Source organism: Fomitopsis serialis, assembly GCF_022376445.1.
Source record: "Fomitopsis serialis strain Sig1Antser10 chromosome Unknown B0H18scaffold_137, whole genome shotgun sequence".
Lineage (NCBI taxonomy): Eukaryota > Fungi > Basidiomycota > Agaricomycetes > Polyporales > Fomitopsidaceae > Fomitopsis > Fomitopsis serialis.
Window position 1 is genome coordinate 101,018 of NW_025955097.1, and position 12,734 is coordinate 113,751.

A 12,734-nucleotide genomic window follows, 5' to 3' on the forward strand; every position below is an offset into this window, starting at 1 on the left:
CTCGCACTCGAACATGCCTCCAAAGAAATCCAAAAGCCGAAAAGTCTCTGCGAGCGGGGTTACTGCCGAAGCATTGACGCGGTGGAAGAATGTGCGTGGTCGTCGGGGCGGCCTGAAGAGCATGATCAATATGCCAATGGACGTCATCCAGGAGGTAAGGCGCGACTTACTATGCGCGGCGTAAGGTGCATGAATATTTGTTTGACGACGCTGTTCGACAGATCTGTTTGTATCTCCATCCTCGCGGCTTACTGACACTCTCCCGAACGACGAAGTCATTCCATGCATTTCTCATGCAGAGGAGCTCCGCGTATCTATGGAAGGACGCCTTGAAGAAGGTCGATGGACTCCCTTCTTGTCCGGAGGGATGGATCGAACCCGCATGGGTGTCCCTCGTCTTCTCTCCGTATTGTACCGTAAGTAGGATGTCATACAACGGAATGCCGCAATTATCTGATGCGTGTTTTGGCACCCACGGCTTATATCTCTAGGCTTGCGGCGAGGGCAAAGCTGCGGCAGTAGCTTGGGAGTTTCTCGCCCGATTTTGCACGAGTTGTAGGGATAAAATGTCAGTCTCTCACCCCTTATGTTTGATCACGTTCACTGACGCCGTTCCCGTATCTGAATCGCTAGGGTCGTCGCCGAGAATAAGTTGCGTCTCACACATGAACAGTGTCGACACTTCGGCATGATTTCAAAAGAGGCTTTCATCAAAGTAAGTATTTGACAACAGTCTGAATTCTGTATATCAACTAGTGCTTTCAGGCACCGGTAACTGGGTTCAAACGACACTGCTATATGTGGTCACAAATTCTTGAAGTCCTCGAAGCTTACGGAACACTTGATAAATCTGGGAAGGCGAAGGAGGCAAGTGACTGCGCTAACAAATACGTCCAGCAGGCGAGACGGTCACAAGAGGTAGGGTCTTTGCCATCATTGAGTGGGGTGAATATAGACCTGATGAGTATCATCTGTAGCATGCGGCCCTGTGCCGAAAGTGGGCTGACAATGAAGAGCGCCTGCGGACCGAGGAAGTAGAATCCATTATTCGTGGACGATTTAAGGAGTAAGGGCAGCCTCATTAATTGTCTTTATAATTCTCATCATGGGGATATAGCATCGTTTGTAGGCTACGCGCACTTGGATGGGGACCGGAGCTTGACTTTATCAAGACCCGAGACTACACGCCACTCTCTCAACACAAGCTTGTACTTGTTGCTAAGAAGCTCACCGACCGAGGTCAGTAACAGAGCAGTTTTCCTGTATATATATGCGCGAACTACCGCTGATCGATCCGTTCAGTATGGCAGAACATACAAAGCGAGTTCATCCATTGCATGGAAGGGATACGCGAGGAGCGCTTGGAACATGAGTTCAAACCCGTGCTGGCGAAGCGCTGGCCCATCCTAGTGAGCGCTGGCAACGAGCTACTAGACCGGTATCTAGGCGAACATCCAGACCTGCTGGCTTACGGATTCAACGTTGGGGACCTCGCTATCTCTCAGGAGTTTCGCAACATAATGAACGAACCTGCCGACGAGGACGTGGACATCACAAGCTTTCTCGCCCTAGAGGGGCATGTGGGCACGATTGTGGAGAGATGGCGGACACGCGTCTGCGAAGAACTGCGCGGATTATTCGTCAAGCACGAGATCAAGTTGCCTGAAGGCAGGGACCCGCTTGAGCTCGCCACAACACTGTTCTCCGGCACTAGCACCCCCTTCTGGCAACATGCATTCTTTCCGGATGTCGTTGCAGATCAGCGTCCGCGCTTCTCTGTTGATTTCGAAGCGAAAGACGGGTACGAGAGGTTTGTGTACGACCAACCACTGGCACGGTTACGCTGCTATCTATCGTGCGATATGCTTCGCCCGATACGACCTGGCGCAAAATTCATGCAAGAGATAATAGAGCTCTGCGGAAGGGATCCGGTCACCGTCACTGCGGAGGAAATGGATGTGCTGGATGTCAGATTGGTGGATGAATGTGAACATATATGTGTCACTTGGCGTGGCGCGGTATGCTTGGTATCCTCCATGTGGCTATGTCTTTCTGAATGGTTCCGTTGCAGATACTATCCTCGGTTAAAGGCGGCTGGCACAAATGGCGATTGGCCAGCATAGATGAGACTGCCAAGGTGAAGGAACTCGAGATGGTGAGATTAGAAAAGGCAAAGCTGTGGACGTGGACCAGATGTGAGACATCGCGCATGCCCGTGGATCGACACGCGATATGGGAGCATCTCCGAAACGAGTAAGTACTACATTGTCATTCACACTCGAGGCTGACTGCGTGCTGCTGTAGTCACGAGATTGAACGTCCGGAGACAGCGAATGAAGCCATCAAGATGAACCGGATTTTGGCATCGACAGTATTGGGGCGAATTATGATCCCTGTCGGTAAACTGCCAGCGTGAATCTTACAGAGCGCTCGGTCAGGATGCAGACAGACATCAGAGAGGAACCTGATCACGGCGATGGCCACATCATCTCCGAGTCAAGATTATCGGTGAATGCTGGCACCGGTACGGCTAGCAGCCAGTGTACGATGACTTGAGCTCCGTGTATTGCAAGTGTGTCGCATTATATGAAGCATGCTTAAGTAGCCATGTGGCATGCGCAGATGCGTACAGTCGGCGATTACGTCGTCACTAAGACTCACAAATTTACTCGGATTGCGTACTTCTAGTAGGACGTTGCGACTTCAGGTATCCGACGCAGCTCGTTACTTACTACATCCTCAGTGGTCATCAACATCCCCCATTGACGTCGCGTTGCGAGAGACACTTCTGGCTGTCAAAGGTATGCGACAACAACAGGCCTTCATGGCCTGTCCGCCCTGCGCATGCGCTATGTCAATGAAGGTCACGGTGCGTTTTAACAGCTCTCCATCCCTCAGCGAGATTGGCTCACGCGAATGCTAGGCCTGTCCACAAACCCCTGTTCATCTTCCCTACGCTGCCGGTGACTTCGCGTAGTGACAGTTATCCCCTGCTTATTACATTTGTTGCCTAACCAAAGTGACTCTGCATGGCGAGGGGCTGTGTGGCCTACTACACCAGAAAAGGTAAGAGATACCAAATGCGACCCTCGGTGGCTGTCACGGTGCGCCGGGGCGATTCGTCTGCGCATTTGCCTGGCCGAATGCTCCACAGTCTTCGAGTCGGGTCCGCCGTCTGGTGACTCTGGTGCGCAGCAGGGCGGCAGCGATATGTTCCGCCCAATATGACTAGGCCGCGCCCTATATAAGCAGTGAGTTCTTCGCTCACGGCCCTCAGACTCTTACCATACTCAGCCACAATGTCTTCCCCCCAGCTTCACATCAAGCTCTTCCAGCCTAACGGCGTCACTCGTGCAATCGTCTTCACGGCCCTCCCGACTTGGGACGAGCTCGCCAATCGTGTCAAGGCTTTCTTCGACATCCCTGAGAACTCCGTCGCTCTGACCTACGTCGACGCCGACGGCGATGAGGTGACGCTGGACTCGCAACCTGAACTCCATGAGCTCTTCACCACCCTTCCAGGAGACACCGACTCTACCACCCTTAAGTTCGCGGTCCGCGATATACGCGACCTCCGTGAGGGCTCGTCATTTGAGGATTCGGACCATACGATGTCTTCACCGTCAGTTCAAGACGATAGCGAATCACCGGTTGACCGCACCGCCGATCTCGTCGCCGGAGTGGACGCTGCTCAAGGTGAGCGGGCACCGCCTCAGATCGACGAACCTGTCGTTCGAGACCCTTCAGCCGTAAACATGCCCCCAGGGGGCTTCGACTCTCTTCGAGGCCGTCGTGGCGGTCACCGAGGCGGGCGGGGCGGAGGACGGGGCTGCTGTGGAGGTCCTGTCCACGGCCATCGCGGCCTGCCTCGCGGTCCTCCTGGCAGGCCTCCCGCCGATCTGCCTTTCCCCTTCGTCCATGGTCTACCTCCTCGTACTCGCGGCGACTTCGTAAGCCACAGCCTTCCACCGCCCCCGATGAGTCATGAGATGTTCCGCGCACACAGCGCCCCTCCTGCGCTCTACGCCAATGTCCCTGAGGGCATGTTCCTTTCTGAGATATTCGTGGAGATGGGTCTGTCTCGCGAGAGCTCTCCTCGATCCCGTAGCCCTTCTACTTCTCCGTCTCGTAGCTCAACCCCGAACGACGGGCGCCCCCACGGACATGATCATCATCAGCGGGATCACGTCGACAATCACCGTCGTCACCACCACAACGTCGGTCATCACCATGGCCATGGCCAGCACCAGCGCGGGGGGCCTCAGCATTTCGGACGTGGTAGGGGATCCGCCTTTGCTTTCGACATGCGTGGTGGTCGCGGGCGAGGCGGCTTTGGAGGGCACGGTCCATTTGAGCACATGCGCTTCGAGATGTTCCCTGACTTGCAGCAGCATGCGTTCGGCTTCGGTGGGCGCGGTCGTGACTGCCTCCCTCCCGGGTTCGGCGCGCGTGGTCGCGGTTTGGGCTCCTTGGGCAATCCTTGGGCATGGTAAATCCACATGGGTTCGGATTTGAAGCTCGAGGGCCCGGCGCCGTGACGGTCGGTGTGGACGTCTGAGTATTGTTCGAATGATTTCATCATCTTTTCCCCCTCGAGCTTTCAGAGAGAAAACAAGAAAAGCACCCAGGACATCATTAGCTTCTTGTACTTGTAGTAAGCCGCACCAAGTAAACCATAGTAGGATACACGAACCTTCCGTAATTGATGATGTGGCTCCGTAACATCCTCGTGCGAGTGAGTCTGGACTGTCGCCTTCTTGGAGCACTCGACGACCACGTCGTGACACATACTAGCACGGGGACTCAGGTCTTACCAGCTGATAGCACAACATCCAACCAATAGATATCAGCAAGGCGCAAGTAAGTACATGCAGCCAGGCGTGAGCACCGACAGATATGGCGACAGCCGACCGACCGACACATCAAAGCTTCGCCTTGACGCCCTTGTTCTTCTGCGCGCTCCTTGCCTTGTCGCGCAGGAACCGCCTGAGCAGCTTCCCGCTAGGGTTCCTCGGGATCGCGTCGATGAACTCGACGCCGGCGGTAAGCTGCTTGTAAGAGACCTTGCCATCCGCGACGTACTGCAGGGCGCCACAAGATTCGTCAGTGCTTTAGACCTACGAAATCGGATCAGAGGAAACGCGCACCTTGATGATCGCCGCCTTGATCTTTTCAGCCTCAGCGGGGTCCTTGCTCATGCGCTCCTTGGCGCTCGCGTTCGGCACGACGAATGCAAGGGGGAGGTCGCCGTTAAAGTCGTCGAGCAGACTGACAACGCAGACGTCCGCAACGTCCGGATGGTCGAGGATGAAGCCCTCCAGTTCCGCGGGAGCAACTGACGTATGTCCACACGTGAGCAATGGCAAAGCGGACGAGCACAGCCGGCGACGAACCCTGGAAGCCCCGCACTTTCAGGAGCTCCTTGATGCGGTCGATGACGAACAGCTCGGCCTGGTCGTTGATGATCACCTCGTCGCCGGTGTTCAGCCACCCGTCCACGAATGTCTCCTTATTCCTACACTTCGCGTCAGCTCCTTGCAATCTAGGAAGCAAAGCGTAAATGACACGCACGCCTGCTCGTTGTTCAGGTACCCCAGCGCCAGAGAGGGCATCTTCACGACGAACTGCCCCGGCTCGTCCGGCGCACAATCCGTGCCGTCCGGGCGGACGACGCGTGCGGTGACGCCAGGGAGGAGGACGCCCGCGCTGCCCAGCGTGCCGACCTTCTGATCGTGCCGCTGCAGCGCCACGATCGTGAAGGTCTCCGTCATGCCTGCATCAGTGGAGCGCACGATCAGTCAAAGGCGAAAACGAGAGCGCCGGAGTCGAGCGCACCGAAGCCCTGGCCGATGGTGGCCTGCGGGAAGACGCTCGCGAGTGCTGCTTGGAGCTCGGGCGAGACGGGCGCGGCGCCGATCATGAAGGACTTGATCGAGCTGAGGTCGTACTTCTTCACATCGGGGTGCTGCGGGTGCGGACGCGTGAGCGAACGGCGGAGTACGTGACCGACGTGAACATGCCTTGACGAAGAGCACACCCATGGGAGGCACGCAGCTGCACGTTCGGGTTCAATCAGTGGTCAAGGGCGTGGGGAGACGGGACGAACGGGAGGGTGGTGATGCGGTAACGCTCGATGCTCTTGAGCATGTCGGCGAAGACGAATTTCTGGGAGACCACCAAGGGCATCTGCAACGGACTTCTGTGAGTTGATACGCGTATTGAGCAAGCGAGGACGTACCCCGAGGAAGAAACCGAAGTGCATGATGAAGGCCAAGCCATATGCGTCTGCAAGCTGTTATCACACCTGGGAGACCAGCCCTAGCTAACGAAGCTTACGAAAGAGGGGAAGCGCTGCAAGGCAAGTGTGACTTCCTACCCAAGGCATATGTGAGAAGGGACGAACCTGCGTAGATTCTGCGGCCGGGTATGAAAGTCTTGCTCTCCACGGGCTTAGTGTCTCCCTCGGCATACACAGTACACTGGATGATGTTGGCTATCAACGCGTAGTGCGGGATCATGACGGCCTGCGAGGTGCTGTGAGTTACAATCATCCATACAAGACAATAGACTACCTTCGGAAGCCCCGTGGTCCCGCTGGAGAAGTTCAAGAACGCAATTTTCGTCTTGCCCTCACCTGGCCTGAGCTTTCGCTCCGTGTAGCTCTTGGGCTTCTTCGACCCCTCCTGGATAAGCCCGAAACATTTGCATATGGGGCCTTCCCGCTGGCTACGGTGTCGACTAGGACGATGCGCTCCGGCTTGAGCCCGACTGTGCGCGCGGCTGCCTCTGCGACTGCGAGACCGGATGAGTGCGCGAAGATGATCTTGGTGCCGGTGGTCTTGAGCTGGTGCACGAGCTCGTCGTGCGTGTAGGAGGGGTTGGCAGTGCTGCGGGGCGGTGAGACTGATAATCGCAAGTTACAACTGGTTATATGCGCACCTGACGATAGCTCCCAGTCGGTGAACGGCCCTGCAGCGCGCATATCAAGGGTGATTCCGATGGGTAGCACGCAGGGTCAGCTTACCAGACTATCACTGGGTAGTCTACAGGAGAGTCAGTTGTTGGCTGACGTTAAAGGCAGTCTGGACATTGACGTACCGACGTGGTTCGAGCTAAACAGACAGGCTATAAGGACGATTAATATGAGTCGGTTTGCCTGTCAAACTACAACTGAGTCCATATCGTCAGGCCCCGCGCTTCTCAAGCACACATAAGCGGGCGGAATCCGACGGTCAGGCTGAGCCAGCCAGCCGCGACCTTGGCTACGGCAGCCCAGGTTGAGCGGCAAAAGATCACTGAATACCAGCGTCCGACGACCTCCGCTCCTAGAAGCACCTTCTGTGCGGGGCACAACGACGTGGACCTAGTTGTAAATTAAGTAACGCACCAACATCATCCTCTCCTGATAGCAGGGATACGCCGTTCAGTGTGTGACATCAGGGACCAATCAATGTCCGGTCACTCACCGATGTTCCAGCGGATTTTGAGCGCATTTGCGAGACTGTCGGTGCGCGAGTGCAGCTATAGTATGACCTTGGTTAGTTTCACGACAATTGAGTACTTTCGTGTCAGAAGAACATATATGTGTTCGTATATCGCTGTGTTCGGGTTCCTCAGACCGACGACGCCATGGTCGTCAGTACGTAGGCCAACTTTGACATTCGCCGCGCAGAAGTAGCACGCGCTACACACACAGCTACTGTAGAGATGCTCTACCACAGCATGACGGCCAGGCCGAACGAGAATTGAGGCAGACACGGGAGGAGGAGGAGGAGGAAGGGATTGTACCGCCTCCCACGTGCCGACCCCAGGTAAGCTCAATCCAGAACGAGTCTACTCACCTCTGCTTTCACCACCTCCCTGCCTGTGGTCTCTTCGATCATCCATGGCCGATTCCTGTCTGTCTTTGGTCTGCTTGGGTGGTCGGCATCTAGCATGAACTGCGGGATGGTCAAGTCATCTGGGATAGCTGGCAGAGCACCTCCGGGACCGTGGATTACGCGCATCCTAGCAAGTAGCTTTCAAGTTCGTAAAAGGAGTGTTGGCGATGCTGGTTGCGAGTAGGTGAACGGGGCAAGGACCTTTATATGAGCGCGTTGCTGTGAGTGTACTTAGCGTGTTCGCGATCAGCTTCGAGGGCCGATGTTTGATGCAGATGGACGAGGCCTTGCCGGGCGCGACGGGGTACGGAGTTTCGGGAGGCACAGCACTTCAGCGCAGGTTGCATATATCTCTGTCTCAACGCTATTCTCCGACGATGCGTGCACCAAACTGCTGGCCTTCTGAGCTCCGGTATGCTGTGCATCCCTATTAGACTATCTCGGTCTACTTATCTGGAGACGACGCCGGCCGAGTCCAGGGCCCCCAACACGCGATCATTCTCTGATCATCCTCGTGTAAGATCTCTTCCAAACCCACCAAAACGCTAGTACTTACGTCTGCCAATTCGAGTGCAGGTTCGGGCGAGTGCTGCATACTAGTTACTTCGTTCGTTTCCTGAGCGGTCCTCGTTCGGACTTCGCGGTGCAGGTCAGTAAGCCATATCAGTGGGACATCGTTTCGGGATTATCAACCAGCTGTGCAGTTGCAACGTAGCCGTGTCCTACGCAGCCATGAACAAACGGACCTCCTACTTCAACGCGTCTGCCTCTATAACTCGGAAACGACACGAGAGGTTCTACTTGTCGGACGGGAATGTGATTTTTCAGGTACGTTCAGCCGTCATATCTTTGCACATAGATCGGGGACCGGGGATGTGGCCGACTGCTGGCCACTTGCGATCATAGGGTAACCTAAGCTGAGTCAGGGTTGTCCTGCATTTTCGAGAGTCGGTCATCCCAGGCACAGCGAAGTCATACCGTCGGGCATATAGCTCTTCAGATTGTCTTGTCATTCGTATGCTTTGCCGGTTACTGCAGTTTGCCGTAGGCTCGGGTCGCACTGAATATTAGCCCAGGTGTGCGATCCGCAGCAATCTGGCGTACTAATCCGTCCCAACCTTCTGTCTTCTCCGAAGTTCATCACGCATCATCCACTCGTTCACGCATCTCACGTAGTTGACCACAGGCGGAAGACACCTTGTTCAAGATACACCGTTACTTCTTCCTGCAGGGCTCGAAGGTATTCGAGGATATGTTTTCGCTACCCTCGCCGCCCGGCGAGGACTACGAAGGCGGGTCGGACGACCGTCCGGTCTACCTCGAGGGCACGACCTCGCTCGACCTCGCTCGCTTCCTCACCATCTTCTACCCGAGGTGCGTCAGCCGCCGATCTATGTACCCTGCCCTCGCTCACACCTAGCCTCGGGCAGAAGCGTGTGCAAGCCCGACCTCGAGACGACGGACGAGTGGGCATCCGTGCTCGCGCTCGCGGTGAAATGGCAGTTCGACGACGTGCAGGCACTCGCCGTCGTGTGGTTCTCGGCCAACGCGCCGCTCGTGGACCAGATCCTCCTCGCGCGCGCGCACCGGCTCGCGGAGTGGCTCTACGACGCGCACGTGCGGATCTGCAGCAGGTACGAGCCGCTCTCGCTCGCCGAGGGGCGCCGCCTGGGCGTGGACGAGGCGGTGGTCATCTCGGACGTGCGCCAGTACAGCATTCGGTGCAACCGCGGGAACGTTGATCACGACAAGCTGAGGGCTGCGCTCCGGCTGTTACAGCAGCAATGAAGCTGTGCCTTCTTAGACGAGCAGCTGGTGCTGCTTGGATGGTCCTCTTGTGGCCGGAGCTTCGCGCTTCTATCTTATCTGGGCCTGTATGGGATCATTATAGATGTTCGCCGGGCCTTCTTTCTCGTGCAGTTGTAGAACTCACTCGTTATGTTTGGACATATACCCTTTTATCTGTAGTACCACGCGTGATCCGCATACACGACAGGTTGCACCGTGCCCGCTGACCATCTCAGCAAGGACAAGGTTCAAGAAGGTGTACACTCTTGTTAAACTACCGAGGTGGCATCGTGTTCGATATATCACGATCGTCTTGGACAGACCATGACTTGCTCCTACGCCCACATCTCAACGCACACCTGCTCACAGAACAATGGCTCCCGCACGCCATGAGCGATACTACTTCGACGATGGCAGCCTGATCTTCCTGGTATGCCTTGGTACATCCTCCGATTACGTGCGGCGCTGATTACGCACGAGTCAGGCAGAGGATACGTTGTTCAACGTGCATCGATACTATTTCCAGCGCGATTCGCCCGTTTTTCAGGCGATGTTCTCGCAGTCATCGTCGTCCGGTGAAGGAAAGTCGGATGACAATCCGATCGTTCTTGAAGGCATGAAGAGCGCCGATCTATCCTGTTTCCTGTCCTGTATATACCCGATGTGAGTCGCCAACTCTGTTTGCACTCGTCTTCTAACACTTGTGACTGTCGCGCAGCAACTACGGGCAAGGCGATCTAACGACGTACGAGGAGTGGGCGGCGGCCCTCGAACTGGCTGTCAAGTGGGAGTTCGACCGCATTCGCGACTTTATTGTGCAGCGCATCAAGGATACAGGAACACTGGCCGAGCAGATCGTTACCGCGCGTCGGTTGAATTTGCAGCAATGGTGCTGGGACGCTTGCGCGAAGCTTTGCGAGAGGAGACAACCGTTGACTCTGGAAGAAGGACAGCGCCTGGGCGTGGAGGATACAGTCAGGATTTCTCAAGTGCGCGAGAAGCGACGCGTAGGTTCGAAATTTCGAGGGCCTGGAAGGTGTGAATATTACGATGAGTGGCAAGACCCATGGGAATTAAGTTCGATCTCACTCGCCGCCGACGACGTGCAGTACTACGTCAAGGAAACACTTCATTTACCTGAACTTCCTTTCAATCTCTCACCAAAATGTACGTTTTACTGTATGTTCTCATCTGCAAAGCGCTGACCTGCGTGCTCAAAGATGGTGGCTTATGATCGATGACGGACGACAACTACTTCATAGTGGTTTGCGTATCACGCGCAGACATGGCCATTTGCAGGCACGACTCTACATCTGCTGAATACTATCATATGTTTTCTTGACGACTACATACTCGAATTTCTACGCTGATTATCACGGCGCCAGACCCTCCAAATCAGAGCCCGTGCGGTCCAACCATGCCCATGAGGCCCATACTGCGACCACGCGCACCGAACCCGGGAGGGAAGCAGCCACGACCGCGCCCACCGATCCGAGCCCATGCTGCTGCAAGTCAGGGAACATCTCGAAGTGCATGTGCCCAAATGGACCGTGCCCCCGAAGCCGCCTCGCCCGCGACCACCACGCATGTCGAAAGCAAAGGCGGATCCCCTACCACGTCCGAAATGCTGAGGCCCCCCGCGCTGGTGCTGGCCATGGCCATGGTGATGACCGACGTTGTGGTGGTGACGACGGTGATTGTCGACGTGATGCCGCTGACGATGGTCATGTCCGTGGGGGCGGCGGTCGCACCCGTCGTTCGGGGTTGAGCTACGAGACGAGAGAAGTAGAGGGGCTACGGGACCGAGGAAAGCGCTCGCGAGACAGACCCATGTCCACGAATATCTCAAAAGGGAACATGCCCTCAGGGGCATTGGCGTAGAGCGCAGGAGGGGCGCTGTGTGCGCGGGACATCTCATGACTCATCGGGGGCGGTGGAAGGCTGTGGCTTACGAAGTCGCCGCGAGTACGAGGAGGTAGACCATGGACGAAGGGGAAAGGCAGATCGGCGGGAGGCCTGCCAGGAGGACCGCGAGGCAGGCCGCGATGGCCGTGGACAGGACCTCCACAGCGGCCCCGTCCTCCGCCCCGCCCGCCTCGGTGACCGCCACGGCCTCGAAGAGAGTCGAAGCCCCCTGGGGACATGTTTACGGCTGAAGGGTCTCGAACGACAGGTTCGTCGATCTGAGGCGGTGCTTGCTCACCTTGAGCAGCGTCCACTCCGGCGACGAGATCGGCGGTGCGGTCAACCGGTGATTCGCTATCGTCTTGAACTGACGGTGAAGACATCGTATGGTCCGAATCCTCAAATGACGAGCCCTCACGGAGGTCGCGTATATCGCGGACCGCGAACTTAAGGGTGGTAGAGTCGGTGTCTCCGGGAAGGGTGGTGAAGAGCTCATGGAGTTCAGGTTGCGAGTCCAGCGTCACCTCATCGCCGTCGGCGTCGACGTAGGTCAGAGCGACGGAGTTCTCAGGGATGTCGAAGAAAGACTTGACACGATTGGCGAGCTCGTCCCAAGTCGGGAGGGCGTGAAGACGATTGCACGAGTGACGCCGTTAGGCTGGAAGAGCTTGATGTGAAGCTGGGGGGAAGACATTGTGGCTGAGTATGGTAAGAGTCTGAGGGCCGTGAGCGAAGAACTCACTGCTTATATAGGGCGCGGCCTAGTCATATTGGGCGGACATATCGCTGCCGCCCTGCTGCGCACCAGAGTCACCAGACGGCGGACCCGACTAGAAGACTGTGGAGCATTCGGCCAGGCAAATGCGCAGACGAATCGCCCCGGCGCACCGTGACAGCCACCGAGGGTCGCATTTGGTATCTCTTACCTTTTCTGGTGCAGTAGTCCGCCGGGAGGCCACGCAGCCCCTCGCCGTGCACTTTGGTCATGCAACAAGATGTAAGCAGGCAGTAATCGTCACTATGTAAAGTCGCCGGCAGCGTCGGGAAGATTCAAGGGATTACAGGGCAAACCTAGTAGTTGTGTAAGTCGATTTCGCTGAGAGATGGAGGGCTGTTAGTACGCACCGTGATCTTCAGTCGACAATATTGCGCAAGGGCGGC

At 56.3% G+C, this 12,734-nt stretch overlaps 6 protein-coding genes across 6 annotated transcripts; 4 read left to right on the plus strand and 2 right to left on the minus strand.

The window, feature by feature from the left end:
- Positions 1-13: 13 nt before the first annotated feature.
- B0H18DRAFT_959338 (uncharacterized protein) lies at positions 14-2,416 on the plus strand (the record flags this gene model as incomplete). The annotated part of the gene is made up of 11 exons (XM_048042805.1): positions 14-154; positions 300-416; positions 492-568; positions 634-715; positions 766-918; positions 978-1,066; positions 1,130-1,239; positions 1,303-1,810; positions 1,973-2,018; positions 2,072-2,253; positions 2,305-2,416. 11 exons carry the CDS (start codon positions 14-16, stop codon positions 2,414-2,416), a joined length of 1,617 nt encoding a protein of 538 aa, XP_047887136.1.
- Positions 2,417-3,136: 720 nt separating this feature from the next.
- On the plus strand, positions 3,137-4,718 carry B0H18DRAFT_1041849 (uncharacterized protein). The gene is made up of 2 exons (XM_048030600.1): positions 3,137-3,696; positions 3,748-4,718. The coding sequence occupies exons 1-2, from the start codon at positions 3,300-3,302 to the stop codon at positions 4,491-4,493; spliced, it is 1,143 nt and encodes a 380-aa protein (XP_047887137.1). The 5' UTR covers positions 3,137-3,299; the 3' UTR covers positions 4,494-4,718.
- Positions 4,719-4,922: 204 nt separating this feature from the next.
- Positions 4,923-8,006, minus strand: B0H18DRAFT_1124932 (amp dependent CoA ligase; the record flags this gene model as incomplete). Its single annotated transcript, XM_048034930.1, has 18 exons — positions 4,923-5,081; positions 5,148-5,335; positions 5,394-5,515; positions 5,572-5,773; positions 5,836-5,965; positions 6,027-6,054; positions 6,107-6,186; positions 6,239-6,285; positions 6,337-6,351; positions 6,404-6,524; positions 6,573-6,683; positions 6,740-6,887; positions 6,940-6,969; positions 7,025-7,043; positions 7,099-7,125; positions 7,388-7,402; positions 7,467-7,521; positions 7,842-8,006. 18 exons carry the CDS (start codon positions 8,004-8,006, stop codon positions 4,923-4,925), a joined length of 1,662 nt encoding a protein of 553 aa, XP_047887138.1.
- Positions 8,007-8,279: 273 nt separating this feature from the next.
- On the plus strand, positions 8,280-9,855 carry B0H18DRAFT_97998 (uncharacterized protein). The gene is made up of 5 exons (XM_048044435.1): positions 8,280-8,396; positions 8,457-8,529; positions 8,585-8,708; positions 9,067-9,254; positions 9,311-9,855. Exons 3-5 carry the CDS (start codon positions 8,613-8,615, stop codon positions 9,666-9,668), a joined length of 642 nt encoding a protein of 213 aa, XP_047887139.1. The 5' UTR covers positions 8,280-8,396; positions 8,457-8,529; positions 8,585-8,612; the 3' UTR covers positions 9,669-9,855.
- Positions 9,709-10,994, plus strand: B0H18DRAFT_97972 (uncharacterized protein). Its single transcript, XM_048044412.1, has 4 exons — positions 9,709-10,098; positions 10,153-10,331; positions 10,387-10,835; positions 10,889-10,994. Exons 1-4 carry the CDS (start codon positions 10,042-10,044, stop codon positions 10,900-10,902), a joined length of 699 nt encoding a protein of 232 aa, XP_047887140.1. The 5' UTR covers positions 9,709-10,041; the 3' UTR covers positions 10,903-10,994.
- Positions 10,995-11,041: 47 nt separating this feature from the next.
- On the minus strand, positions 11,042-12,429 carry B0H18DRAFT_1041866 (uncharacterized protein; the record flags this gene model as incomplete). Its single annotated transcript, XM_048030601.1, has 6 exons — positions 12,328-12,429; positions 12,208-12,277; positions 11,872-12,178; positions 11,472-11,820; positions 11,218-11,437; positions 11,042-11,191 (listed from the first exon to the last, which is right to left on the minus strand). Exons 2-6 carry the CDS (start codon positions 12,265-12,267, stop codon positions 11,042-11,044), a joined length of 1,086 nt encoding a protein of 361 aa, XP_047887141.1. The 5' UTR covers positions 12,268-12,277; positions 12,328-12,429.
- Positions 12,430-12,734: the final 305 nt, after the last annotated feature.